Source organism: Laccaria bicolor, genomic scaffold, assembly GCF_000143565.1.
Source record: "Laccaria bicolor S238N-H82 LACBIscaffold_3 genomic scaffold, whole genome shotgun sequence".
Taxonomy (NCBI): domain Eukaryota; kingdom Fungi; phylum Basidiomycota; class Agaricomycetes; order Agaricales; family Hydnangiaceae; genus Laccaria; species Laccaria bicolor.
Genome location: NW_001889874.1, coordinates 1,096,135 through 1,123,197, shown reverse-complemented (window position 1 = coordinate 1,123,197; position 27,063 = coordinate 1,096,135). Strand labels below are relative to the sequence as shown.

Here is a 27,063-nt window from a genome sequence, read left to right as displayed (position 1 = left end):
GGACGCCTATCAGAGATGCGTCGTCCCAGAATGAGCTCAGTCAACACATTTCAGTGGGCAAACTTTAATTTCGCACGCTTATGAGAACTCAAACATGGAATCACCACAATGGTATTCATCTACGGAGACAATATGCTAGCAAAGTGTACAAGTATATGTATAGGGTAGAAACCATGGCAGATAGCAATTGTCCACAAGGCGGCACATCACCGAGTACCAAGTCTCCTTACATCCGTCAGTCCAAACTTATGAAGGAGCGCAGGAACAGCATTGCGCATTAATGACAGGGCGTGTTGGCGTCCCGGCCTTGGAGTCGTGGAATTGGACGACGCAGACGAACAGGGGAAGTATTCGGCTGAGCAAGTTGTGCTTAACCCAGGGAGGGGCGAGGAGAAAACTCTCTATATGTATATCCCATCGCTCGGTTTGGGCACAATATGGTTGTTGTTTAGGAGGAACTTGTCGTAGAAGTGTGGGGTATGTTCCAAAGGTGATGGAACCACAACAGACCGCCGATATGCGATGCGAACCACAAGAAACAGTAACACTTCCCAGTGATTTTGGCCTCTGGCATAAAAGACGCCCGTCGAAAGCGACGCTGAGGAAGGAGATGTGGCAGCAAGTTAGATAAAACCCTTGCAAATCCTGACTTTTAAGCTTCACACTGGGGAGGACGATAAATGGGGACACAGCTATGGGCTAGACTGCTTGTCGCCAAAAGTATTTGCGATAAGCAAAGGCAGCCCATCAGGATGCGAAAAGCCCTTTGACCCATATACAGGTGTATTCCGATCAACGTTGAGAGAGAGCAACTTGGGTTTCCCGCCGGCAGGATGATGTCGCAATACCAAGGCTCCTTCTTGTGGTCGATCTTTCCCCATGTAAGGCCCAGAATCTCCGACTAATTTCACGACACGCATCACCACCGTTCTAGTACCTGCATGCTCTGGTAGTGTTGACAGCTCAAAGCGGACCAACCCCTTACCTACAAGCATCCGCAGTCAATTTTAACGAAAAGGTTGTCCCTAAAAAAAAATTATACCGCACCTGTGTAGCAAGATGCCCTCCCGTATCCCTCGACACACAGTCGGAAGGGACGTTCAATGAAAACTTTTTGCAAAGTTGAGTCTCCCGCCACGAAGAAACTGAATTTCATTGCCGAAAAATCAATAGGAAATACTTGGTGAAGCGAATGTAGAATAACGCTGTTGCTCCGGGGACGGACCGAAGTCTGTGCAATGCTCTTGAGCTGTGAATCTAGTGCGTCGGAGACGAACCCATCGACCCGAAGTTGTTGATACACATGCCGATGAAATGGAGTATGATGCAGGACAAAGAGGGGGATCTTCCAAGCGTCTCCTTCTGGGGTAAGACAATCTTTGCCTTGATTGAAACTTTCGGGAAGATTGTTGGAAGTGAGGCGGAAGCGGAGTTCTCCGGAAAGAAGAGGTGCGCCTGGAGGCTGGTGATAGTAGAAGAATCCGTAGGAGCGTGGAGGGAAAGGTAATCGCACGCCTGACGATTTGCGATAGCACGCTTGCCATCGAGGATTCAGCTTATGCCGAAACCTGATAGAGGGTCGGGGTATGCCAGATAGATCGAGCCAATCGGTGGGCGATAGTTTACGCTGATCCAAGGTGGATACTGGTGCTTTCTTGGTGTATCCTTCTCTTTTTTGGGACGGTTCCACCTGTAGCGGCCAACAGTTTTCTCAGCATTTCCAAAGTGCTGAAATGCGTAAAGAAGTAACTTACCGGTCTAGTTCCAGACCTTTCGTCATTCGTACGACTTGAAATCGCACTGGCATGAGAGTATGGTCGCAGTCCCGTTACCAGCCGTTGCCGGAATCCAGTTCGTATGCATTTCAGTATCTGATATTCGAGGTGATTGGCGCATCTTAACGCGTTGGAAAAACATGCCGCCATTATCGACAAGAAGTCGAAAGGCGAGAGCCTGAGGCCTGAGGCCTGAACGCCTATCAGAGATGCGTCGTCCCAGAATGAGTCAAGGGGGCACCGCCCGAACAATCCGTAAAGTCAACCCTCCCACCACGCCGTGAGAAAAGGGTCGTAAGATCAAACCCTGGTCAATAACAGTATTGGTAGTCTGGTATAGACTTATAGTTGTCGTCACATCCTTCCTCCTTTGCTCTTTGGTTCCACCTGTGATGCAGTGGATAAGTATGTCGAGATCCAGGCATCCAAGATACCTCCACTTTGGGATTGCAAGCCTTGAAGATTTGAATTTCTGGGATCATTGTACCACTGCATAAAGTGAGTGTGGCGGCAGGAGGCTTGAAAGGTGGAGCATGCATATAAACTTGAGAAATCTGCTGTGATTCACGCCATGAGTGAAATTGAGAATTGAGGGAAAGCTCTCAAAAAGCTCGGGAAGGTGTTGATGTCATGAATGTTGCAATTGCACAAAATTAAGGATCGGTCATGACCTCATAAGGGCCTTCAAAGTTGCTATCTCAGAGCATCTTCTGCGTTTGATAAAGGGGCAAACTTGAAGATTCAGAAATGGAGATGGAGAGCAATACAGACTGACTCGCTTCATACGACCAGGGTTTGATCTCACGACCCTTTTCTCACGGGGTGATGGGAGGGTTGACTTTAAGTTTTACGGATTCAAATTGTTCGGGCGGTGCCCCCTTGGAATGAGTTCAATTTCAGTGGGCAAACTTTGATTTCGCACGCTTATGAGAACTCAAAACATGGAATGGCCGCAATGGCATTCATCTACAGAAGAACTAGAGACAACATGCTAGCAAAGTGCACAAGTATATGTATAGGGTAGAATCATGGCAGATAGCAATTGTCCACAAGGCGGCACATCACCGAGTACCAAGTCTCCTTACATCCGTCAGTCCAAACTTATGAAGGAGCGCAGGAACAGCATTGCGCATTAATGACAGGGTGTGTTGGCGTCCCAACCTTGGACTCGTGTCAGAGTTGGAATTGGACGACGCAGATGAACAGGGGAAGTATCCGGCTGAGCAAGCTGTGCTTAACCCAGGGAGGGGTGAGGAGAAAACTCTCTATATGTATATCCCATCGCTCAGTTTGGGCACAATATGGTTATTGTCTAGGAGGAACTTGTCGTAGAAGTGTGGGGTATGCTTCAAAGGTGATGGAAGCACAACAGACCGCCGAGATGCGATGCGAACCGCAAGAAACACTAATAAGTAGTAAGAGACAGGGAAGTAAGATACTATCACCATCCATCGTTAATTAACGATCAGCTGACAGCCACTCCGAAGGGCAAGAAAGAAGGAGCAGATTCCCAGTAATTCTGGCCTCTGGCATAAAAGACACCCGTCGGAAGCGACGCCAAGGAAGGAGATGTGGCAGCAAGTTCAAGATAAAGTTCAAGATAAAAACGTGGCAAGCAAGTTCAAGATAAAAACCTTCCAAATCCTGACTTTTGAACTTCACACTGGGGAGGACGATGAATACGGACACAACTACGGGCAAGACTGCTTGTTGCCAAAAGTATTTGCGACAAGCAAAGGCAGCGCATCAGGATGCGAAAAGCCCTTTGACCCATATACAGGTGTATTCCGATCAACGTTGAGAGAGAACAACTTGGGTTTCCCGCCGGCAGGATGATGTCGCAATACCAAAGCTCCTTCTTGTGGTCGATCTTCCCCCATGTAAGGCCCAGGATCTCCGACTAATTTCACGACACGCATCACCACCGTTCTGGTACCTGCATGCTCTGGTAGTGTTGACAGCTCGAAGCGTACCAACCCCTTACCTACAAGCACCCGCAGTCAGTATTAGTGAAAAGGTTATCCCAAAAAAACGCACTTGTGTAGGAAGATGCCCTCCCTTGCCCCCTAAGATGGAAGGGAAAAATGAAAACGTTTTGAAGAGTTGAGTTCCCCACCACGAAGAACCTGAAAGTCGTTGCCGAAAAATCAACGGGAAATACTTGGTGAAGCGAATGTAGAATAACGCTGGTGCTGCGGGGACAGACAGAAGTCTGAGCGATGCTCTTGAGCTGTGAATCTAGTGCGTCGGAGACGAACCCATCTACCCGAAGCTGTTGATACACATCCCGATGAAATGGAGTATGATGCAGGACAAAGAGGGGGATCTTCCAAGCGTCTCCTTCTGGGGTAAGACAATCTTCGCCTTGATTGAAACTTTCAGGAAGATGATTGGAAGTGAGGCGAAAGCGGAGTTCTCCGGCAAGAAGAGGTGCGCCTGGAGGCTGATGATAGTAGAGGAATCCGGAGGAGTGTGGAGGGAAAGGTAATCGCCTGTTTGCCGTGAGTCTCCGATAGTACGCCCTCCATTCACTGTCACGATCGAGCTTATTCCGAAAACTGATAGAGAGTTGCATACGGCCAGATAGATCAAGCCAATCGGTGGGCGATAGTTTACGCTGATCCAAGGTGGATACCGGTGGTCTCTTGGTGTATCCTTCTTTTCGTTGCGACGGTTCCGTCTGTAGCGGCCAATTTTTTTTTCAGCATTTCCAGAGTGCTGAAGTGCGAGAAGAAGCAACTTACCGCTCTAGTTTCAGACTTTTCATCATTCGTAGGACTTGAACTCGCACTGGCATGAGAGTATCGTCGCAGCCCCGTTACCAGCCTTTGCCCCAATCGAGTTCGCATGCATTTCAGCATCAGATATTTGAGGTGATTGGCGGGTCTTAACGCGTTGGGAAAACATGCCGCCATTATCGATAAGATAGTCAAAAGGCGAGAGCCTGAGGCCTGACGGCCTGTCAGAGATGTGTCGCAGACTCGCAGCTCAATCAACACAGTTCAGTATGGCGGTTGTTCTGCACATTTAATCCCCGCACGCAACTTTCCGAGCGCGCACGCAACTTTCGACCAGCGCGCAACTTTTGGATGCTAAATTCGGTTGTTTGGTCTAGCATTTCTCATGCAACGTCACCCAAGCAATCCTCAACATCGTCCCGAAGTCTCTCATCGTCGTTGAACACGGCAAGCTCACATAATGTACATCTATTTATTGCCTAAATCTTCTTTTCTCTGTTTCAATTTTAAAATAGTACGTAGAGTATCATTGCAGAATCTATTGTATCAAATACTTTGCATTGAAACTAAGGTACGAGCTCATTGTGCTTGACAGCGAGCGGCATATGTCCGTCAACGTGTGACAGTGTAGAAGGTTGACGTTGCAACATGAGAAGCGATCAGGCGGAGTCTCAATATCCTTCTAAGGTAAATTCCATCATCAGGATCGGAATTATCGGCTTGATCATTGCCAACTACCAAATCCGGTACTGGTTCTCACCATATCCCCCGAGCCACTGTTACTCTCAAGCATTTTGTTATTTATGCTGTAATTTAGTGTGTCATGTATGTTATTTGATAGAAAGGTAGTATAATAGTATAGCAATGAGAATATAGGGGCACTTTACATGGGAGATGGTGCATGGAGAGGGGTGGAGGAGCATACTACTCATCAGTTACATCACCAGTCTTGCCAGTAACCTTCATTACTACGTATAACAACTGATTCACATGCTACAGGATACCCTTTGGTCAATTTGAAGCAAGCAGATGGCCTGGGGATGACTATAAGAATTAATATGAAGGAGATGAATAGAAATCAGTGAAAAGTGCGAAATTGTGACCTGGTCATTTTAGATAAAAATTATATGAAGTGGTAGAAGGTAGGGCTGGGGTAGCTAGAGGGTGGTTCAAAAGGAATTACATGGAAGAGTTGATGCCTTTACATAGTCGGAAGTTGCGCCGTGCGGTCAAATTTAGCATCCAAAAGTTGCGCGCTGGTCGAAAGTTGCGTGCGCGCTCGGAAAGTTGCGTGCGGGGATTAAATGTGCAGAACAACCGCCATAGTTCAGTGGGCAAACTTCGCACGCTTATGCAAACGCGGAAGAAATACTTGGAGACGATATGTAATATGCTGGCAAAGCGCACAAGTTTATGCATAGTATAGATAGCAATTGTCCACAAGGCGGGCACATCAACAAATACCAAGCTTCCTTACATGTAGCTCGCTTCCGTCAGTCCAAACTCATACTAAACAGCGTTACGCGTTGAAAGCAGGGTGTGCTGGCGTCCCGGCCTTGGACTTGTGTCAGAGTCGAAACTGGACGACGCAGATGAAAAGGTAGAATGGGCAGTATCCGGCTGAGCAGTTTGTGCTTGACCCGGGAAGGGAAACTCTCTATATATTTCATCGCTCGTTTCGGCCACGATAAGGTTATTGTCTTGGAGGAACTTGTCGTAGAAGCTTCAAAGGTGATAAAACCACAAGCAACCTTCGAGATGCGATGCGAATCGCGAGAAACAGTAATACTGACAGCAGAGGGAAGTAAGATACTATCACTGTCCATCGTTATTCAACGATCAGTTGCTCCCAAGGGCAAGAAGGAAGGAGGGGATTTTCGTAATGCAGGCCTCTGGCATAAAAGACGCCCGTCGGAAGCGATGTCAACGAAGGAGATGTGGCAGCAAGTTCGAGATGAAAGCTCTGCAAGCTTGACTTGGGCTCCTCGGCTGTGAGGTTCATATTGGCGAGGGCGATGAATGGGGACACAGCTACGGGCTAGACTGTTTCTCGCCAAAAGTATTTGCGATAAGCAGAGGCAGCGCATCAGGATGCGAAAAGCCCTTTGACCCATGTACAGGTGTATTCCGGTCAACATTGAGAGTGAGCAACTTGGATTTTCCGCCGGCAGGATGATGTCGCAATACCAAAGCTCCTTCTTGTGGTCGATCTTCCCCCATGTAAGGCCCTGGATCTCCGACTAATTTCACGACACGCATCACCAGCGTTCTGGTACCCGCATGCTCTGGTAGTGTTGACAGCTCGAAGCGTACCAACCCCTTACCTACAAGCAGCCGCAGTCAGTTTTGACGAAAGGTTATCCCATGAAAAATTAAACTGCACTGGTGTAGTAAGATCCATTCCCGTACCCCCGAACACACAGTCGGAAGGGAACATTGATGTGAACGTTTTGGAAAGTTGAGTCTCCCGCCACGAAAAACCTGAAAGTCATTGCTGAAAAATCAATGGGAAATACTTGGTGAAGCGAATGTAGAATAACGCTAGCGCGGCGGGGACGGACATAAGTCTGAGCAATGCGCTTGAGCCTCAAATCTAGTGCGTCGGAGACGAACCCATCCACCCGAAGCTGTTGATACACATGCCGATGCAATGGAGTATCATACAGGAGAAAGAGGGGGATCTTCCAAGCATCTCCTTCTGGGGTAAGACAATTTTCGCCTTGATTAAAACTTTCGGGAAGATTGCTGGAAGTGAGGCGAAAGCGGAGTTCCCCGACAAGAAGAGGTGCGCCTGGAAGGCTGATGATAGTAGAGGAATCCGGACGAGCGTGGAGGGAAAGGTAAACAATGGTCTCCCTGGGCCCCGAATCTGCGATACCACGTAAGCCATTCATTGAGCTTATGCCGAAAGCTGAGAGACGGTTTGGAAATGCCAGAGAGATCGACCCAATCGGTAGGCGATGGTCTCCGCTGATCCAAGGTGGATATCGGTGCTCTCTTGGTGTATCCAAGTTCTCTTCCCTTGCGACGCGGTTCCGCCTGTAACGGCCAACAATGTTTTAGCTTTCCGAAGGTGCTGAAATGCGAAAAGAGTACTTACCGATCTAGTTCCAGACTTTTCGTCGTCCGTACGACTTGAACTCGCACTGGCATGAGAGTATGGTCGCAGCCCCGTTACCAGCCGTTGCCGGAATTCAGTTCGCATGCATTTCAACATCTGAAACTCGAGGTGATTGGCGCGTCTTAACGCGTTTGACAGAAACGCCGCCATTATGGACAAGATAGTCAGAAGCCGAGCTCCTGAAGCTGAAGCCTCAAGCTTGCCTGAAGGCCTATGTGCGTCGTCTTCTCTGCCAGTGAACGTTTAGTGGGCAAACTTCGCACGGTTACAAGCACTCTTACATACAACTAACATAGAATCCCCACAATAGGGACGTTCAGAGTCCTTGCTTTCGACGTGCTTTCGACTTGATTTCGATTTGCTTTCAAACTTGATTTCGGACACGGCAGCTCCCGAAAGCGCCATTCAACTCTGATCGTGAACTCGAAAGCAAGGCGAAAGCAGGCGAAAGCAAGCCAAAGCGAAATGCCAAGCTCGTCGGAGTCTGAATTTAATTATGACGTGTACAGAGGTGTACCACATCATCCATTCCGATATGCCTACGTGTACAGAGAGACAACAAGCAGAAAACATAAAATAAATGGCTATACTATGTGCTGGATGAAGAAAGGTGAGCCATGAGAATATCTCATTCAGACTGGTGTCGGATGTGCAGCAACGTCAACAACATACGTGTCAAGCTGATTTCGAACTCAGACATGCTTGGCATTTCCAATTTGGGTCGCTTGCGACGGTACAGCTCGGTATGGACGGCGCCCTCCGGGGGTTACCGCTCCGAAATCAACTTTGAAAGCAAACTGAAATCAAGTCGAAAGCACGTCGAAAGCGAGGACTCTGAATGTCCCTAATGGCGTTCATCGACGGAAGAAATAGACACAATCTACTATAGGCTAGTAGTATATACTGGCGAAGTGCACAAGTATATTGCATAGGTAGGAACTATGACAGATAGCAACTGTCCACAAGGCGGGCACATTACTATTCAAGCCTCCTGATATCAAAATTCTCCAACGAACAATGGTCCTCGAGCTCATGGACGTCAGTGTATTCTAAGACAGAGTCGGCTTCACCAGTACAACGGTGAGGGCGATGCCACAGTCGGAGGTTTAGAGAGAGAGGAAGCAGCGTTTTTGGAATTGGAACTTTGATGAATATGACCATTAGGTTAAGTTGATATTTGGAGCAACTGAGACTGGTGGATGTCTATCCTTATGACCTTTCAGTCGTTGAAAAGCATTCGAAAGCAACTTGGGAACTCAAAACTTAGGGCATTGATGATGAGGCATTGCAAAACTCGTCCGAATACTAACAGATCCGCTGACCGTGGATGGGCATAAAAATAGGTCGGGACAAAGCTGCTAGACGTGTGTCGTATTTTTTTCTGATGTTCACTTTGGCGTCCCCACTTCCGTGCGTCACATTTGTCAAGAACCAAGGAACCGCAGGCCAAATTCAGCGGCCATGCATGAGAACATCGTTGGTGGAGTAGGTGATGTAGACTATGGCCTTTTATGCTTGTCACCAAAGGTATTAGCGAGAAGCAGGGGTAGCGCGTCAGGATGCGAGAACGTCTGTTCGCGACGTTGAGGTGAATCGCGATCAACGTTGAAGCAGAGCAGCTTGGATTCTCCACGAGGATTATGTCGCAACACCAGCTGCCCTTCGACCGGCCGGTCTTCTCCCAGGTAAGAGCCTGGATCCCCCACTAATTTCACAACACGCATGACGACCGTTCTGGTTCCTGCATGTTCACGTGATGTTGAAAGCTCAAGACGCAAAATACCCTTGCCTGAAGAATCGTTGATCAATTTACAAAGAATAAAATTATGGGAAAAAAAAATTGCCGCACTTGTAAAGGGTGTTCCCTGCTCACCAGAGCGACGGAGGCCAAAGATGTGGCAAATATCAACCATTCGACAAGTTGAGTCGCCCACTACGAAGAACCTCAAATAACTTGATGCAAAATCGACAGGGAACACTTGGTGGAGTGAATACAAGGACACAGTGACCGTGTTCCGAGGGACAAACTCAAGAGCTGCGAGCTTTGAATGCAATGCGTCGGAGACGAATCCATCCAGGCGAAGCTGCCTATAGATATGCCTATGGGATTCATAATGATGTAGAACAATGAGGGGAACCTTCCAAATGTCTCCCTCTGGAGTAAAGCAATCTTTGCCTCGGCTGAAACTTTGAGGAAGGCGATCGGGAGTGAGCCGGAAGCGTAATTGGCCCATGAGCAGGGGTGCACCTTGAGGTTGGTGGTAGTACAAGAATCCGGAGGTGTGGGGAGGGAAGGGAGTAAGCCTTGTCCAGATGTTGCTGTAGTGCGGACGCCAAGACTGATATTTGCCAACGTTGTCTGGCACGAGTCGTAACCTTATCACAGGCAAAAAAGTGCGAGAAATGTCGATGAAATCACTGGGCAACAGTTTTTCCTGGTTCAAGGTGGATCCTCCTTACTCTCTTGACTCCTGCTTGCGAGGGTTGCGTCTAAGACGTATTAGCATTTCAGCACTCTTAAAGTAGGAAAAATGACATACCATTTCAGATTCATCATCGTGCCTTTGGGCTGAAATTGCGACATTAGAATATGGCTGAAGGCCCCATTGCCGGAATCCCGTTTGTTTGTATCTCAGCGTTAGAATTTTAAGATGATTAGTAGCTTTCGTTACGGCTGAAAGACTTGCCGTTAACATTGATGGGTATTCAAGTTGGAGAGATGCGTTCAAGCCAGTCAATCAGAAATTGCATCCGGACGTTGAGGTAAAAGAACAAGCCATTTCTGAAGTCAACTCGGATCGCGAAAACGATTCGCACGCACACAGAACTAATGAGAAAATATCAAAAGATTCGTACAAATTCTACAGACGAGAAAAACAAAGATATGCATAGGGTAGTAAGTAGTAGCGATAGCAAAAACTCAATTGTAACAATACAAATACAAAATCTCATCATATCCTTTCGAAAGTCAAGTCAAAAACATCTATCTAGGTCGACACAATGATCAACCAGAGCACATCAAGCAAGCATCCTTATTCTCCAACGAGCACTGAAGCTTGGCGTCCTCAAGCTCGCGGTCGCGCTGTCGTTGAAGAGCAGCAGCGAAATCAGGATCAGCCTCAGCTGCCTTGCGCGTCCTCTCATCCAACGACGCCAGCAAGTCGGTAGGGGTCTCTACAGACGATGATGAGGACGACGACGCTGCAGGTGCAGAAGGGGTAGCCAGCGATGGAGTGACTGGCTCTTGTTTGATGACAACGGGTTTGACTGGGGTGCTGGGTGCAACAGGAGTCGACGATGACGACGAGCTAGCCGTGGGGATGCCGTTCGCCTGAGCCTTCACTTTGGCCGCATCCGTTTTCTGCTGCTTAACCTCCTTCAACAAGCTCTGGTCGACAGTGAATTGGATAGCTGACGCAGCAGGCCTCGTCCTCAAGTAGTACATGCCCGTCTTCAACCCTTTCTTCCAGCCGTAGAAGTGCATGCTAGTCAGCTGGCCGAGCGTTGGCGCTTGCAGATGCACATTGAGACTCTGGCTCTGGCAAATAAAAGCGCCACGATCAGCAGCAAGGTCGAGAACCTTCTTCTGGCTGATCTCCCAAACGGTCTTGTAGATGGCTTTGACGTCGTCGGGGATAGTGGGGATGTTTTGCACAGAGCCGTTGTGTGCGATGATCATGTTCTTCATGTTGTCATCCCATAAACCGAGGTCGACAAGTTCACGGAGGAGCCAAGGGCATACGACTTGGAACTCGCCGGCAAGGACACGCCGTGTGTAAATATTGCTGTAAGATATGATCAGCTTTTGAACAGACAAAAACCCAGGAGTATGAGATACCTGGTATATGGCTCAAAACACTCATTGTTTCCAAGAATCTGACTGGTGGAGGCAGTCGGCATAGGCGCAACCAAGAGCGAGTTTCGTAAACCAGTGCGAGCAATCTTCTCTTTCAACGAAGTCCAGTCCCACAAACCGGTGGGCGTTACACCCCACAAATCGTATTGCAATTGGCCCAATTGAGCAGGGCTGCCCATCCAGGTCTCATAGGGACCATCTCGCTCGGCAAGTTCAGAGCTAGCCTCAAGAGCACCATGGTAGATGGTCTCAAATATCTGGATGTTGAGCTCCTTGGCAGCTGGAGAGTCGAAGGGCATGCGCAAAGCCATGAAAGTATCTGCGAGACCTTGCACACCAACACCAATAGGGCGGTGACGCATGTTTGAGAGACGGGCTTCGGGAATTGGATAGTAATTGACATCGATGATTCTGTTAAGATTGTAGGCAACAACCTTTGTGACGTCGTGGAGTTTCTGGAAGTCGTATTTGCCGTTTGAGATGAAGGTGGGTAAGGCGAGAGATGCGAGGTTGCAGACGGCAGTCTCCTCTGGGGAGGAGTACTCAATGATTTCCGTGCAAAGGTTTGACGACTTGATGGTGCCAAGGTTCTTTTGGTTGGATTTGCCTGGAGACACGGAGTCAAAATGTGGTAAATTTCAACATGAGTGAAACGACGAACTGTTTGCGTGATCTTTATAGACCATGAAAGGACCTCCAGTCTCGATCTGAGCTTCTAAAATAGCATACCACAACTTCTGAGCAGGAATGGACTTGCGGGCACGACCTTCCTTCTCGTACTTCTCATACAAAGCCTCAAATTCGGCACTATGAACCTCGCCAAGGCCTGCTGCCTCGTTAGGGCAGAACAAGGACCAGTCTCCGTTGGCCTCAACCCGTTTCATACTAGGACGGAGGACGTCAGTGGCATGAACTGAACAATCCACGATCAACGCTCACAAAAGATCCGGAATCCATAGGGCGTAGAAGAGATCACGGGCGCGGACTTCTTCCTTTCCGTGGTTCTTCCTCAAATCAAGGAATTCGAAGACGTCAGCATGCCATGGCTCGATGTAGATGGCGAAGGCACCAGGACGCTTGTTGCCTCCTTGGTCGACATAGCGGGCGGTGGCATCGTATGCACGCAGCATCGGGACAATACCGTTGGAGTAGCCATTCGTTCCAGCAATGTAAGACCTTTTAACAGAAGACGTTAAGCATGCTTCGAGCAAGATAATGAACAGGACGAGAGGCTTACCCTGTAGCACGAATACAATGAATGCTTAAACCGATACCTCCCGCCGTCTTGCTGATCATGGCACAATTTTTGAGCGTATCGTAGATGCCCTCTATGGAGTCGTCCTTCATACACACAAGGAAGCACGAGCTAAGCTGAGGATGTGGTGTTCCGGCGTTGAACAACGTTGGTGAAGCATGCGTGAAATAGCGTTCAGACATTAGATTGTATGTCTCCACGACTCGATCAATATCTCTGCCATGAATGCCAACGGCAACTCTCATGATCATGTGTTGTGGCCGCTCCGCTACACGACCGTTGAGTCGGAGAAGGTAGGATCGCTCAAGGGTTTTGAAGCCAAAGCTGGGTAACGTGAGATATGGGTTGTTGTGTAGACAAAAGGATGAACGTACAAGTTGAAACTGAAGTCACGATTGTAGATGATAGCAGAGTCCAGTGCCTCGGCATTTTCACGAACGATTTCATATATTTCCTGTGAGATCATGCCTGCAGGTCGCCTGTTTTTGGGGTTCACTGTTACGCGAAGATGGCTTAGTTATCGAGCTAAAAATCGACATAGGAAGTGAGAGAAAACGTACCATACTCGTAAAGGTCCTTGATAACCTGTGAAAAGTTCTTCTTCGTCTCTTTGTGTAGATTTGAGACGGCAATGCGGGCGGCCAGAACAGCGTAGTCTGGATGTTTAGTTGTGAGGTAGGCAGCTGTTTCTGCTGCAAGATTCTACGCAAAGATCATTGAGTGTCAAAGCCAGGCGTGAAGAGCATCAAAGACTCACATCCAGCTCTACTGTGGTGACGCCATGATACACTCCAGCAACAACTTTCTGCGTGACTCTGCATGATCGCGGTCAAAACCTAGACAAAGATACGCCACTGATTACACACTCAATGGGATCGACAAAGTTCTCGTTGAGGCCATAACAAAGCTTCTGAATCCGTGCAGTAATCTGTATGGGATGATGAGACGTGAAGTTGGGCTATCACGCCACTAAAACTTACCTTGTCAAACTGAACGCGTTCCTTGCGTCTACACGTCCACCGTCAGTACAAGAACGCGAAATTGACGCGTATCAAAGTCACAACGCACCCGTCTACGAGGTCAATCGTCAGCTTTTCAGCCAATCATCACCAGACAACGATGTACGCACCTCGCTTGAAGACAAAGGCCATAGCAGTCGTAAGTTTTCTTTAAGTAGGTTTTGAGGGGAGGAGAATTGGCGGGAGGCGGAGCAGTGGAAAGGTGATGGAGGTAAGAACAAGAGTGTCTTGCAGGAATTTTATCTGTGTGGAAGATCATCAAATGACTAAGCCAGATGTTTGGTTGCGTTTGGCCGCGTTCATTAATCCACGCATTCTTCGAAGAAAGTTGGAAGAAAGACCCTTCAGAGAGATATAAGATAATTTGTATTTCTTTAGGACGTGTTGGGAATTGAAACTTCAACATTCAAATTTTTTTCTACATGAAGTAAGAAAGGAAAATGGGACAGCTGGATTGGGGTTAGGGTTAGACGCGTCGCGTCGCGTTATTTGCTTCTATGGACGTGTGTCAAGCGCTCCACCTTGTCGCTCTCATGATCTTTGTCTCCGCCTCGAGGCTGCCCTGACGCATGAGTCTGAGCTACTGTGACACATCGGCCGGCTCTTACGATAGGTCAATGCCAGGATTTTTCATCTTCTAAGACTGCCAAGAGCAAATGCATCCATAAGTTAGCAATAAGTTGGACAGTAGGTACAAGAGTAGGTACTGATAAAATGAAGACAAAACCGAATGGTCATATGATAATCACGACTTGACAGGGGACTTGAAATAATCTAGCAGCTTCAATTTTGTTTCTCTTCCCATCTCTTCCAAGACTTTCTTTCCGGATGTACGGCAGCGCTCCAACATCTTCTGAGTCAAATGGCAAGCCTTTTCCAGTTCTCGATTATCGCCCTGTATGGCATCCTGCGCCATTTTAAGTTTCCCCAATAAATCCAGCGGATGAAGGTTCAAGGAGTTGATGATTGGGATCGCGGAGTTACTGCCCATCAGTTCATTCCAAAAGGACATCCAGTGACGACGACATTCCGACGAGATATCACAATCCTGAATAGAATGGAATTGAGGCGGAGATTTCAGATGGTCTCGCCAAAGCTTGAAAAGTGCATAATGCCCGGATAATAGGGTGTTTTGCTGCTTCAGAGAAAGATTCTGTTTCATATCTCTCTCTCTCAGTATCATCGCATAGTAGGCCAATGCGTGGAGATTGCGGAGTTCAGGATGGGACTCGCTGACACGGATTGCGGTCTTCAAGTAGACCCCATTATTTAGAAGCAACTCCCACTTCGCCATGACCTCCTCAACGAACGGCACACTGTGACTGCAAACCGCAGCAACTTTAGTCAACTCCCCAAACATCTCAGAAGATAGTTCCTTGACTGCTTGAGGCTCAGACTGACTCCCAGGGACCGGTAGTGGAACAGCGCCGAGGTACGAGGTGAGTGTTTTGAGAGCCCATATTTCGATTGAGGCGAAAGAATATCTCTTAGCAATCCGAGCGAGATTGATGAACTTGATTGGATCAATGCTTTCCAGTTTTATTGCACCGATGATGTCGCTGGGGCTGAGACGTCACGAGAGGGAACCCATCAATCAATAACGCGAAAGAAAAAAAGAGAAAGTAATCAAAACGTACAGCGCGTAAAGAGACCAAAGCAAAGCTCGGAATTCGTCTACAGTAGTATTTTTCGACAAATGGATGGGAGACTGATCGAAGCCGTGAATGTCGATCTCTTCTGTATTCCGCTGCGAATCATCGCTGCGGCGCGAGAAAGTTTTCCCGAATGATAATCCAGAGCCCCTGGCCATAACCGACCGATGTACCTTGAAGCGCGCCCTTTGTCAGTCATCGACATGTCAAGACGATCGCGATGACGTACCTTGAACAAAATAGACTCCACCTCGAAAACAGCATTTCCGTCAACGAAATAGTATTCAGAATCGCGGGTCGCAGCCATAAGAACAGAGTGCAACGATAATATGCTGTTGAGTGAAAGAGGAGAGTGATCACAGAAGTGGAGTGCCTGCACCCAAAACCGAATTGATGAGTTCTAAAGGCCAAGTCAGAGACGTTCTTATAGGCAGAACATGGGAAGACATCGTAACACGTACAACAAGGGAAGGCATCCTCGGTCGTATACGTAGAACAAGACTGATGATCCCTTGTTCTACGTACAACTCGACGTATGTCCGTACCTGGCCTCCAGGCGCCTATCATGGGCAGAGGCGCCTCACCCCTGACTGTCTCTTGCTTCAGCCATTGAGCAAAGCGCATGGAATGTTCACCTTGGGCCGGAGAGAGTCATGAAGACTGAGGACGAGGCAGAGGGTCACGTCACAACTGAAAATGATTAAGCTTGAAATTATCGGGAAATTTGTTCCAGGTTGCATACTTGCCTGTCAATGTCACCCTGACGAATGACACAAATTCGACAAGGGTAGTCATCGGGTTTCATGGTCGATTTCGCGACAAGGTACCCGCTGGAGACACATGAGTTCAGGACGAGGACGTCACAAAGGAAGATGGAAGTTGGCTGAAAGCCTGCCACGATCTCAACCCGTTATCGCGAGGTGCATGTAAGCAGTTGGCCAAAACAAGAAGACAAAACATGGCTGGCTCGAAGAACAACGGAAAATCGGCAACAGGAGATGACGTGTTACAACGCGCAAGATCGCGACAGCCAAAATCAGGTGGGCGCTTTCACCTTCAATCACCTCTGCTTCACGTTGGCCTTGAGATTGGGATGCAAAGGAGGGAAAGGTAAAGATGAGGTAGGAAACTGACGATGAGGCAGAGAATCATGTTACAACTGAAAATGATCAAGCTTGAAATTCTCTTGCACGGGAAAATTGTTCCAGGCTACATACTTGCCTGTCGAAGCCTGTCAATGTCACCCTGACCTCGGAATGACACAAAGTCGACAAGGGTAGACATCGGGTTTCATGGTCGATTTCGCGACAAGGTACCCGCTGGAGACACTTGAGTTCAGGACGAAGTCGTCACAAAGGAAGATGGAAGTTGGCTGAAACCCTGCCGCGATCTCAACCCGCTATCGCAGTTGGCCAAAACAAGAAGAGCATGGTTAGCTAAAAGGAACAACGCGCAACTTTGCGACAGCCAAAATCAACCGACTCTGGCTGGCGCACCGTAATCCAAGAGGCGGGGCATTTGCGTCAGAGACGGAGAGGGAAGCTGAAAGTACAGTGCGCAAGATCGCGATAGATTCCACGACGGTCAAACCATCCGAAAGGTAATCGACAGATTGCGGCCGGCGCACCCAATCCGAGGGGGAGGGGGCTCATATTGTTAGCCTCAGTCACAGGCAGGAGATGCGCCAAAACCACACTAAATTCTGGCTTCCGTAATCCATAGTGGTCAAACATCATCGATCATCCTCGAAGCAATCCGCCTCCACCCTAATTCTCTTCAACATCACCCTTGTCCCGATGACAACTGCATGTGCATAAACTGCAACATCCCCCATCTGGTATCCCCTCACTTCATCGGCTCTTCGCCAGAATCACCCTTCCCCAGCCCACAAATTCAGTACGCGGCGCCATGAGCTGCTCTCCCAACCGCTCACGCTCCCTTCCCGAGCGTGAGGAAGTGATTCATCGCCAAAGGACGTGCAGCGGCTTAAACAGGGGGAAATGAGAACCATTCCTTTGATATACGGATCCCCAGGGTGTCGAATGTGCGGATGGCGGACTCGGAGGAGAGGTGCTTTCCATTACTGACGAGTTTCATCCATTTTGACTCCTGAGATAGTCATGTCAAGAAGGGAAGGATATCCGATAGTGGCATAGGACGGCAAGGTGGGCTGTTTCTTCGAGTTTTCCGATCTCCTCTGCTTCGCGTTGGCCTCGGAGTTGAGTGGGAGGAGTGAAGGTGAGGTAGGACGAGGGCATACGAAGCGTCCGGCATTCGGTGCTTGTGGAGTGTCATGGTAAATGCGATTTCATTTGAGCCATTCCCAGATGTGTAGACGAGGATGGCTTGAAACTGGGCCACAAAACATTCATGATTAGAGGAGTGCAGTGCGTACTTGTAAGAACCACAGAAGGGCGCGGAACTCTGAGGTGTCGCTTTGTAGGGGATGGGATGGACATCGGGGCCTGGAGGTGTCGTCTTGGTTCGTCGTTGTTTGTGAGCAAGGCGAGCGTCTTTTCAATTTGAACTTCTCTTGTCGATTCCGTGTGACGATGGTATCGTTAAATTGTTTGGAAGGGGTAGAAACTTCACCTTTCATAATATGTTGAGCAGCCTTGTATTTTGAAAAGCTATGTTGCCGCAGGTCGAGTCTAAAAATACGGAAATCGTAGTGGTACATAAGGTGCTACCAGGGTTCGAACCTGGGTTACGGGAAGCTTATTCTCAAAATCCCGAGTGATAACCACTACACTATAGCACCACATACAAGGACATTGACAAGGCTGACTATAAATCGCTTTCACGCCTTCCCTTGGTCATTTCCAATTTCCCACTGTTCTTGCACCATGGCCACCACCTCAGGCTTCACAGGCACCCACCACCCCCACGGACACACCGAATACGCGCCCCCCGTCCTACGCGCCTCGTCCCCCGCCAGCTCAGTCGGCACTTCCTATGGGCAAGACCAGACAGACCTCTCTGACACTGAGCTCTCTCAAGCCGAGTTTGAAGCAAAGTGGGAGGAGAGGTTACAGTTGAGCATGCCGATGAGGAAGGAGATGGCGGCGGAGGTGGACCCGCTTGTGCCTAGGCCGATTCATGAGGTCGATCGACGAGGTGTGTGTGTATCCCTCTTTGTGCTTTCTTGCTTTCATTCACACAAAGTGTTGTTTTGATACAGCAATGTGCGACGCGATACTCCACAACCTCCGCCTACACATCCAAAAACTCGAAGAAAACGAGATATTCGAAAGGACATTGCTCCGCGGGAGCCAAGCTGCGTTGGAACCCCAGCCTACGACTACTGATATTGATTTGTTGATGAAGGGTATGATGGGGCCTGCTATGTCGCTTCATCGGAAGAAGGCGGGGATGATGGCGCCTAGTTCGCAGGCTGTGACGAATGGGCCGTGGAATAATTATGGTGTGGCGGTTACGCCGAATGTGAGTATGAATGGGGGTGGGGGTGAGGGTGTTAGTGGGACTACGGTTGGGAAGAGGAGTCGTGGGGATCGGAGTAGGACTTAGGTTGGTTTTGCTTCTTTTGTGATACATTTTTTTTTCCTTACGCGACGTTAGTGCCTTATGTCGCTTTCTGGGATTCGGGGAACAAAGGGGACGATTCCTTCATGCACACATATACTCAACTCAGGAGATACCTCACTTCAATCACGACGCCTATACCCAATGACGTGCAGGACTATGTCATCCCCTACCACTCTTCATTCGACATTACATAAATACTCAGGACCATCTATCCCACCAATCTTTTGGCCACCGGTATTCAAAAGTTCCGATCGCATTACGACCGCTTATCTTGACCTCCCGTGTTCTGAATTCTCACCGACAAGAGGAGACGCTCTTGTCCTAGAAGCCGCGTCCATCCTAGGGATCAAGACCAAAGAGGCATGCCCTTCTCTCGGGCTAAAGCCATGACATCACAGCCTATCGTTCTGAAGCCAGGAGTCGTAGGCTCCTAAGGATCAATTTCCACCGATCCGTGGAGCGACAGAAGGGAACAGCGATACCGGTTTTTTAAAATTCCTCAGGCAGGGGATATTGTACCTTGGAATGCTCCTATTGATCCATTCAATCAGCGAACCGTGCATGTACATTATAATCCTTGAACGTGCGCAACCAGTCAGGAGAAATGAATATGTACTATTTGTTGATTTCATTAATTTTGACCCTCCAAATCGCTGTAAAATGAAGTTCTTTCCGATTTATAACAAGTATGAGCGCTATGCTTTCTTTCTCGGTTTTTGTGAGCCTCGGGAGAAGCAGAAAAGACGCTGGCCAGGGGATAGTTCGGCTTGTTATGAATGACAGTCAGTATGATGATTGCAAACGTGCAAGGAGCCGTTTTTGGGCCGGCATTCATAACCACGTTCGACGTACTCTACCTTGCGCTCATACTGCAACATCCTTGGCTTCAGCCTCAGCACTCCTACCCACTTTCTGCTTGTCTTATCAAGTCAAACCTAGCGCTCGTACACACATACACCTCCAACCCGCCGTACTCATCCTACCAGAGTACAGCAAAACCAGGACAGCTCGACCACCAAGGGAGCCTCACCAAGCTCCTTCCAGGTCGTTCCGTCCTCTCCAACACACCTAGCACTGCATGACCTTGCTCCATGACCTATTCACTTCAAGAAACCTACAGGCATTCCAGCGGTCGCTCTCCGTCGATCATACTAGTGGGAATGGAACCCTGCAGAGTACAAGTGCGCCAACGAGCGGAGGGAAGTCATGGAACCGCGCTAGTTCATTGACGTCGGTGAAGACGATGTATGATGTGAATAAGGTTGATTGGCTTGGGAGGACGCCGTTGCACCTTGCGTGTGCTTCTGTGGAGTGCATTGAATATGTTAGGGCGCTGTTGAAGCATCCGGGTGTTAATGTCAATTTGCAGGATAGGGAGAGTCATTGGACGCCGTTGCATAGGGCGTTGTATCATGCCAATTTACCTGCTGCGTGCGTTTCCTTTGCATAACATCTGTCTAGCTCTATCTAATCTTATCGTGAATTAGGTTGTTGCTCCTTCAACGCACGGATATCGATCCCTCGCTGAAGGATTTGGAGGGGTACACCGCTTTCGACCTGTACAACTCCACTTTAAACGGGACGAAACCTTCAGCGTCGGACGATAAGCACGCAGAACTATTCACATGGGGTACCAACCGGTTCGTAGAAAAACCCTTCTTCACCAAACCCCTCATCTTCATCCTTTACATAGAAACGCAGTTCTGGGACTGGGAGACGGGGACGATAGAATTTACCCAGACCAAATTGTAATCCAACCCCAAATCGATGCAGCCGAGCTACAGAAGATGGGTTTAGAAGCGAGATTTTCGCCCATTCACGTACATCAAGTCCAGATGTCCAAGCTGCACACAGGTGCTTGTTGTCCCCTTTTGTTTATTGACTCCCCCGTAACTCACTTGTTTGTGCTGAGCAGCGGTTGTGACGTCTGAAAGTGGTGGAAACGTCCGTGTGTGTGGATTTGGAAGTGGTGGCCGGTGAGTTTTTTTTGCTCTTCTTCTTACCACCCAGCGCATTTTTTGAACACATCCTCACAGCCTCGGCCCAGGCCAACACACGCAATACAGCCTCAAATCTCTACCCCACTTCACACACACCATCGTCTCCGTCGCGCTCGGCCAAGACCATACTCTAGCGCTCACGAAATTGGGGGAAGTCCTCAGTTGGGGGTTGAATAGGTTTTCGCAGCTTGGATACGTCGTAGAGTCGAGACACGAAGAGCAGATTCAGGCTACGCCGAAAAAGATTTATGGACCGTTGAGGAAGGAGGTGGTGCGTGGTGTTGGTGCGTCGAAATGCGCTTCCGCGTGTTGGACGGAGGGGGAGGTGTTTACGTGGGGTACTAATAATGGGCAGTTAGGTGTGTATTGTGGTTGATTGCTTTGAGCGTGCATCTTATTTATTTATTTTGGAAGGGTATGATAAGGCTGCACACCCCGTTCAAGTTCTGCCGAAGAAGATTATAAAAGTGAATCAGCCTGTTATTGCTATTGCGCTTACAGTGGGTATCTCACACTTTTCATTCTCTCCTTCGCACGTTGATCTTCATTTTAATAGGACTCAGCGATGGCATGTCTACTTCGTAACCAACAAGTCGAATGTATCTGGAACGACAGACACTACAGGATCAAGTAAGTACGCCCCCCCCCCCCCTCTCTCTTCTCCTTCCTTTCTTCCTCCTCCTTCTGCCCCCCTTCCTTGCTCACACAATAATACACCCAGCTTCCCAACACAAGCCTTCCCATCCGAGATCCAGCCCTACAGACCCCCTCAAGCTGTAAAAGACGCGCACATATCGAAGATAACGTCGTGCGATGACGTTTTTGCGGCGCTCTCGTCGAATGGGGAGGTGTTTACGTTTTCGGTGCCCATTTTGGGGGGTACGAGCTCGAATGCGATGGAAGGATTGAGTGGGTCGGTGCCGTCTTCAGAAAGTAGGGTTGGTGGTGCGCCGTTTAAACCTCAGAGGGTGTGGGCGTTGAGGAAGAAGTTTAGTGCTGTCAAGGTCAGTTTCTTGACCCTTTAATCGTTCACAAACTTACTTGATTTTTTTTATTTAGGACGTAGCCCTCGGCTCAGAAGGCTCCATCATAATATGCACAGAAGCAGGCCACGTCTTCGTGCGCACGCGTTCCTCCCCCGCCTCCTCCCCTTCCTCTTCTGGCTCAGGCAACAAAAATCCAAATTCAAGCAACTCCGGAAAAACGTTCAAGTTCCAACGCGTACCGTACCTTCAACGCGTCACGCAAGTGTGTGCGAATAGTACGGGTGCGTATGGTGCGCTTCGGGTGGATTATCGGCCTAGGGAGGTTGAGGTGGGGCGGAGGGGGGTTGAGGAGGATTTGTGTGCTGTACGGCCTTTTGGGGATTTGGATGTGAATAAGGAGGAGGAGGAGGAGGGGGAGGGGGAGGGGTGTTTGAATATGAGGAGGAGGAGGAGAGCGGGGAGAGTGGATGATGAGGCTTCGACTTTGACTTTGAAGGCGCTGGACGATGGAGCGGAGGAGGAGGATGATGGGCCTATTCGGCGGGATGTTGGGACTCTGCTTGATTTGGTTGAGGTTTTGGAGCGTGAGAAGGAGCGTGGAGAGGGAGGAGGAGTTGGTGGAGTCTTTCCTCATGGTGCAGATACCATCCTGTCTACCACCAAAGAAGGGACAGTCTTTATCGCTCACCGAGTGATCCTCGCTGCGCGTTCGCCCGTGTTCAGGAGGGTGTTGGCTGGGAAAGGTGTTCATTCTCAAGCAGGCATCACGCTTCGCCTTCTCTCAACCACGCCTACGTCAAAACCAAAAGCAACAACCCACTTATCCATCTCAGGCTGCCACCCTTTCTCCATCCTCATCCTCCTGCAATACCTCTACACTGATGACCTTCTAGCCATCTGGGACCGTCGTGTGTATACGGTCATTGAAAAGCAGCTAGTTGCTGCTGGGATCAGCCATGCGCAGGTCAAGGTGGAGTTGAAGGCGCTAGCGGGGTTGTTGGAGCTTCCTTTACTTGCGTATGCATTGGAGTGGCCGTCGAAGAGGGTTCCTGGGCCGAGTTTGAGGAGGGACTTGGGGAGGGTGTTCGATGAGGTTAACTCGAACTTGGGTGGCCTTAACGAATCTGACGTGGACGAATCACAAGACCCACTTGCGCCTGATGTTGTTCTGGAATTGGCGGATAGGGACGTGCGTTGTCATTCGTTGTTCCTTCGCGCACGATCGGAGTTGTTTGAGAGTTTTTTTGAGGAGGGGGAGTGGACTGAGAAGCGGTGGAGTGATGGTGGTGTTGTTAGGATTGATTTGAAGCATCTTGATTGGGGTGTTATGGAGTATGTGTTGAGGTATATGGTGTGTGGTGTGGAGGAGGGGTTGTTTGAGAAGTTAGGTGTGTGTCCTTTCTTTGCGTTTTTTACTTGGTGATGATGTTTTTTTTTAGAGTTTGCGAGTACGGTTGATAATGTGCTCGATTTCATGTTTGATGTTATGGGTGCAGCTGTAAGTTCCCTACTGTTCAGTCATAAGTGCAGGTTCCTCACCACCTTTTGTAGAACGAACTCCTCCTCGACCGATTAATTCTCCTTTGCTCAGCCGTGATCCTGAAATACTTGAACATCCACAACGCATGTTACATCTTATCAGATGCAACGCACTACCACGCCACTCAGCTCGTGGAGAGTGTTCAAGGGTACATGACAGCCAACATGGAGTCCCTCCTTGAAAGTCGAATGCTAGACGACATGCCCTACGCGCTCGTCAAACAGCTAGCCAAGTTCGCTCGTCAACAGCAGCTTGAAAAGTCACCTTTTTCGCGCTCGGGTGTGTTTGTTGAGAAGGTTATGGAGAAACATACAGAGTGGCTGAAGTTGCAGGATTTACCTGAGCCTATTGTCGGTTCTCATCATCATCATAAAAATGGGCCAAGGAAAGAGGCTGCTGTGGGCAGGGTTAAGCTGTCGCCTCCTGGTTCTGGGTCGAGCAAGAAGTCTGTTGAACCGATTGAACGCCCGAATCCTACGACTCCGCAGAGGACGCTGCGTCGTCCGCCTTCAGGGGATGATGTGTTTATTATGGATGAACCGGACTCTCCTAGGGCTGAGTCGATCCCATTGACACATCAAGCTCCTCCTCCTCCGACTTCGCCTCCTGTGTGGAAAGCTGCGACTGTTCCTCGGTATGTTCTGTTGCTGACTTGTGATTCTTCGAACTCAGAACGTGTTGATTAGGGTGGATATGAAGACTGTCATGGTTGAAGCTGCTTCGATGTCCAGAACACCATCTAAACAAGGCCCATCGAACCAGAAACCGCCATTACTGAGTACTGGGAGTGGTAATTGGAAGGTACCCTCATCCGAGCCTAGGAAGCCCTCTTCATCGTCATTTGATGGACCCAGTGGTTTTCCGTTATTGGGCGAACCGTCGCCTTCGAAGGGCTGGAGGAATTCTGCTGATCAACGGTCTACGCCTTCTGTTGTGTTACCCAGCCCTTCCCGAGTAGGTGGAGGTGAAAAAAGTGGGTCTCGGGCGCAAGTGCCTCTGCCTTTGCCTCTGTCTCTGGGACGCACAACACAGCATGCGGTGCAAGGTCTTGGACCTATGATCACGCCTACCCGACAGTCCCCGGCATCCAAGTCGAAGCCCAGTACGATCCCAGGGTCTCGTAGCGTTTCGTAAGTCATTTTATCTTTTCCTCCTTTAAGAAAAAGACTTACTAAAAGTACCAGTGGAAACGGCAACACGAAAGCATGGACGCTCCCCCCAGTCCAACCCGTCGTCGCTACACCAACGACGACATCCAATATATCCTTCGTCGCTATCCAGCATTCTCAGGCTGAGGCTGAACAGGGTGGGCCTGTGAAGGATAAGCGGTCTTTACGAGAGATTCAGGAGGAGGAGAGGTCGTTGAGGGAGGAAGCGGACTTTTTGATGTGGTGGGGTAAGGAGGAGGAGAGGGTGAAGAGGGAGGTGGAGGCGCTTGAGGGGTTTAGGAGTGAACGTGAGCGAGAAAGGGAGGGTGGGGGTAAGAAGGCGCCAAGGAGAAGAGGAGGAGGAGGGGGTGGGAGGGGTAGACAGGGTGGTGGTGGTGGTGGTGGTGGGGATGATGGACAGGCGCAGTGTTCGCGGAGGGCCAGTGGGCACCAACCTAAGATTTATTCTTAATTTTATATTCGTTCATCTATGGCTACTTGTAGACTCTTTTTGTTATGCTTATGTTCTTCGCTATAGGATTCTGATATGTTGGACGTTTCGACGATTATATAAAATCTGGTTGACAAAATGATATGGGGAGTAGAACCGAAACCTGAGCCGGCGGTGTTCCCTGGGTGTTCCAGAGGCGTGTGCCAACGGTTCAGGCCACGAGAAATCAACATGATCTGAATCGTCAGTGAAGTGATCCTCTGCCTTCTCACCCCAATCACGTCGAATGTCAGATGCTGAAATGCATACGAACTGGATTCCGGCAACGGCTCAGGGTAATAGGGCTGCAACCATACTCTCATGCCAGTGCGAGTACAAGTCGTACGAATGATAAAAAGTCTGGAACTAGAGCGGTAAGTTGCTTCTTCTCGCATTTCAGCACTTTGGAGATGCTGAATTTTTTTTTGGCCGCTACAGGTGGGACTGTCCCAAGGAAGAGAAGGATACACCAAGAAAGCACCGGTATCCACCTTGGATCAGCGTAAACTATTGCCCACCGATTGGCTCGATCTATCTGGTCGCATGCAACTCTCTATCAACTTTCGGAATAAGCTCAATCGTGACTGTGAATGGAGGGTGTACTATCGCAGACCTGCAAACAAGCGATTACCTTTCCCTCCATGCTCGTCCGGATTCTTCTACTATCATCAGCCTCCAGGCGCACCTCTTCTTTCCGGAGAACTCCGCTTTCGCGTCACTTCCAACAATCTTCCCGAAAGTTTTGATGAAGGCGAAGATTGTCTTACACCAGAAGGAGACCCTTGGAAGATCCCCCTCTTTGTCCTGCATCATATTCCATTTCATCAGAATGTGTATCAACAGCTTCGGGTGGATGGGTTCGTCTCCGACGCACTAGATTCACAGCTCAAGAGCATTGCTCAGACTTATGTCTGTCCCCGGAACACCAGCATTGTTCTACATTCGCTTCACCAAGTATTTCCCATTGATTTTTCGGCAACGACTTTCAGATTCTTCGTGGCGGGGGACTCAACTCTTCAAAATGTTCTCATTAATTATCCTTTCCGCCTTGGGCGGCAAGGGAGGGCATCTTCCTACACAAGTGTGTTTTTTGGGATAACCTCTCCACTAAAACTGACTGTGGGTGGTTGTAGGTAAGGGGTTAGTACGCTTCGAGCTGTCAGCACTACCAGAGCATGCAGGTACTAGAACGGTAGTGATGCGTGTCGTGAAACTAGTCGGAGATCCAGGGCCTTACATAGGGGAAGATCGGCCGCAAGAAGGGGCGCTGGTATTGCGACATAATCCTGTCGGCGGGAAACCCAAGTTGCTCTCTTTTAACGTTGATCGGAATACACCTCTACAAGGGTCAAAGGGCTTTTCGCATCCTGATATGCTGCCTTTGCTTATTGCAAACACTTTTGGAAACAAGCATTCTAGCCCTTAGCTGTGTCCATTCATCGTCCTCGCCGGTGTTGAAGCTCACAGCCGAGGAGCCCAAGCCAAGCTTGCAACTTTTTATTTATTACCGAACTCGCTGCCACATTTCCTTCCTTGGCATCTTTTCCGACGGGAGTCTTTTATGCCAGAGACCAGCGTTACTGGGAATCCGCTCCTTCCTTCTTGCCCTTCGGAATAGCTTATCATAACGATGGACAGTGATATTATCTTACTTCCCTCTTTATCAATATTGCTGTTTCTTTTGCATCTCGGAGGTCCGTTGTGGTCACGTTCCACCATCACCTTTGAAGCATACCCCACGCTTCCACGACAAGTTCCTCTTAGAAAATAACCTTATCGTGCCCGAACCGGGATATACTTATAGAGAGTTTTCTCCTCACTCCTTCCTGGGTCAAGCACAACTTGCTCATCCCGATGCTTCCCCTCTTCATCTGCGTCGTCCAATTCCAACTCTGACACAAGTCCAAGGCCGGGACGCCAACACACCCTGTCATTAA

At 49.0% G+C, this 27,063-nt stretch overlaps 9 protein-coding genes across 9 annotated transcripts; 2 read left to right on the top strand and 7 right to left on the bottom strand.

The window, feature by feature from the left end:
* Nucleotides 1-692: 692 nt before the first annotated feature.
* LACBIDRAFT_292405 (uncharacterized protein) lies at nucleotides 693-1,863 on the bottom strand (the record flags this gene model as incomplete). The annotated part of the gene is made up of 4 exons (XM_001875599.1): nucleotides 693-985; nucleotides 1,048-1,690; nucleotides 1,755-1,770; nucleotides 1,802-1,863. 4 exons carry the CDS (start codon nucleotides 1,861-1,863, stop codon nucleotides 693-695), a joined length of 1,014 nt encoding a protein of 337 aa, XP_001875634.1.
* Nucleotides 1,864-3,466: 1,603 nt separating this feature from the next.
* LACBIDRAFT_308639 (uncharacterized protein) lies at nucleotides 3,467-4,690 on the bottom strand (the record flags this gene model as incomplete). Its single annotated transcript, XM_001875598.1, has 3 exons — nucleotides 3,467-3,759; nucleotides 3,813-4,455; nucleotides 4,520-4,690. The coding sequence occupies 3 exons, from the start codon at nucleotides 4,688-4,690 to the stop codon at nucleotides 3,467-3,469; spliced, it is 1,107 nt and encodes a 368-aa protein (XP_001875633.1).
* Nucleotides 4,691-6,006: 1,316 nt separating this feature from the next.
* Nucleotides 6,007-6,402, bottom strand: LACBIDRAFT_308638 (uncharacterized protein; the record flags this gene model as incomplete). Its single annotated transcript, XM_001875597.1, has 1 exon — nucleotides 6,007-6,402. Exon 1 carries the CDS (start codon nucleotides 6,337-6,339, stop codon nucleotides 6,007-6,009), a length of 333 nt encoding a protein of 110 aa, XP_001875632.1. The 5' UTR covers nucleotides 6,340-6,402.
* A 142-nt stretch (nucleotides 6,403-6,544) lies between these two features.
* On the bottom strand, nucleotides 6,545-7,784 carry LACBIDRAFT_322591 (uncharacterized protein; the record flags this gene model as incomplete). The annotated part of the gene is made up of 4 exons (XM_001875596.1): nucleotides 6,545-6,837; nucleotides 6,897-7,382; nucleotides 7,460-7,589; nucleotides 7,614-7,784. The coding sequence occupies 4 exons, from the start codon at nucleotides 7,782-7,784 to the stop codon at nucleotides 6,545-6,547; spliced, it is 1,080 nt and encodes a 359-aa protein (XP_001875631.1).
* Nucleotides 7,785-9,133: 1,349 nt separating this feature from the next.
* LACBIDRAFT_308637 (uncharacterized protein) lies at nucleotides 9,134-10,177 on the bottom strand (the record flags this gene model as incomplete). The annotated part of the gene is made up of 4 exons (XM_001875595.1): nucleotides 9,134-9,423; nucleotides 9,484-10,010; nucleotides 10,114-10,124; nucleotides 10,175-10,177. 4 exons carry the CDS (start codon nucleotides 10,175-10,177, stop codon nucleotides 9,134-9,136), a joined length of 831 nt encoding a protein of 276 aa, XP_001875630.1.
* A 359-nt stretch (nucleotides 10,178-10,536) lies between these two features.
* LbRNRalpha1 (ribonucleotide reductase alpha subunit) lies at nucleotides 10,537-13,896 on the bottom strand (the record flags this gene model as incomplete). Its single annotated transcript, XM_001875594.1, has 11 exons — nucleotides 10,537-11,419; nucleotides 11,473-12,097; nucleotides 12,152-12,375; nucleotides 12,430-12,666; nucleotides 12,728-13,069; nucleotides 13,120-13,240; nucleotides 13,306-13,447; nucleotides 13,503-13,558; nucleotides 13,610-13,673; nucleotides 13,726-13,753; nucleotides 13,871-13,896. 11 exons carry the CDS (start codon nucleotides 13,894-13,896, stop codon nucleotides 10,639-10,641), a joined length of 2,646 nt encoding a protein of 881 aa, XP_001875629.1. The 3' UTR covers nucleotides 10,537-10,638.
* Nucleotides 13,897-14,509: 613 nt separating this feature from the next.
* On the bottom strand, nucleotides 14,510-17,149 carry LACBIDRAFT_322589 (uncharacterized protein; the record flags this gene model as incomplete). The annotated part of the gene is made up of 9 exons (XM_001875593.1): nucleotides 14,510-15,329; nucleotides 15,402-15,589; nucleotides 15,646-15,816; nucleotides 16,159-16,246; nucleotides 16,481-16,545; nucleotides 16,634-16,637; nucleotides 16,667-16,735; nucleotides 16,913-16,958; nucleotides 17,044-17,149. The coding sequence occupies 9 exons, from the start codon at nucleotides 17,147-17,149 to the stop codon at nucleotides 14,510-14,512; spliced, it is 1,557 nt and encodes a 518-aa protein (XP_001875628.1).
* Nucleotides 17,150-18,262: 1,113 nt separating this feature from the next.
* LACBIDRAFT_308634 (uncharacterized protein) lies at nucleotides 18,263-18,944 on the top strand (the record flags this gene model as incomplete). Its single annotated transcript, XM_001876031.1, has 2 exons — nucleotides 18,263-18,533; nucleotides 18,598-18,944. The coding sequence occupies 2 exons, from the start codon at nucleotides 18,263-18,265 to the stop codon at nucleotides 18,942-18,944; spliced, it is 618 nt and encodes a 205-aa protein (XP_001876066.1).
* A 1,096-nt stretch (nucleotides 18,945-20,040) lies between these two features.
* LACBIDRAFT_308633 (uncharacterized protein) lies at nucleotides 20,041-25,108 on the top strand (the record flags this gene model as incomplete). Its single annotated transcript, XM_001876030.1, has 13 exons — nucleotides 20,041-20,393; nucleotides 20,450-20,602; nucleotides 20,656-20,816; nucleotides 20,878-20,938; nucleotides 20,999-21,321; nucleotides 21,377-21,462; nucleotides 21,519-21,592; nucleotides 21,684-21,966; nucleotides 22,022-23,336; nucleotides 23,388-23,446; nucleotides 23,500-24,122; nucleotides 24,175-24,618; nucleotides 24,673-25,108. The coding sequence occupies 13 exons, from the start codon at nucleotides 20,041-20,043 to the stop codon at nucleotides 25,106-25,108; spliced, it is 4,371 nt and encodes a 1,456-aa protein (XP_001876065.1).
* Between the last annotated feature and the right edge of the window lie 1,955 nt (nucleotides 25,109-27,063).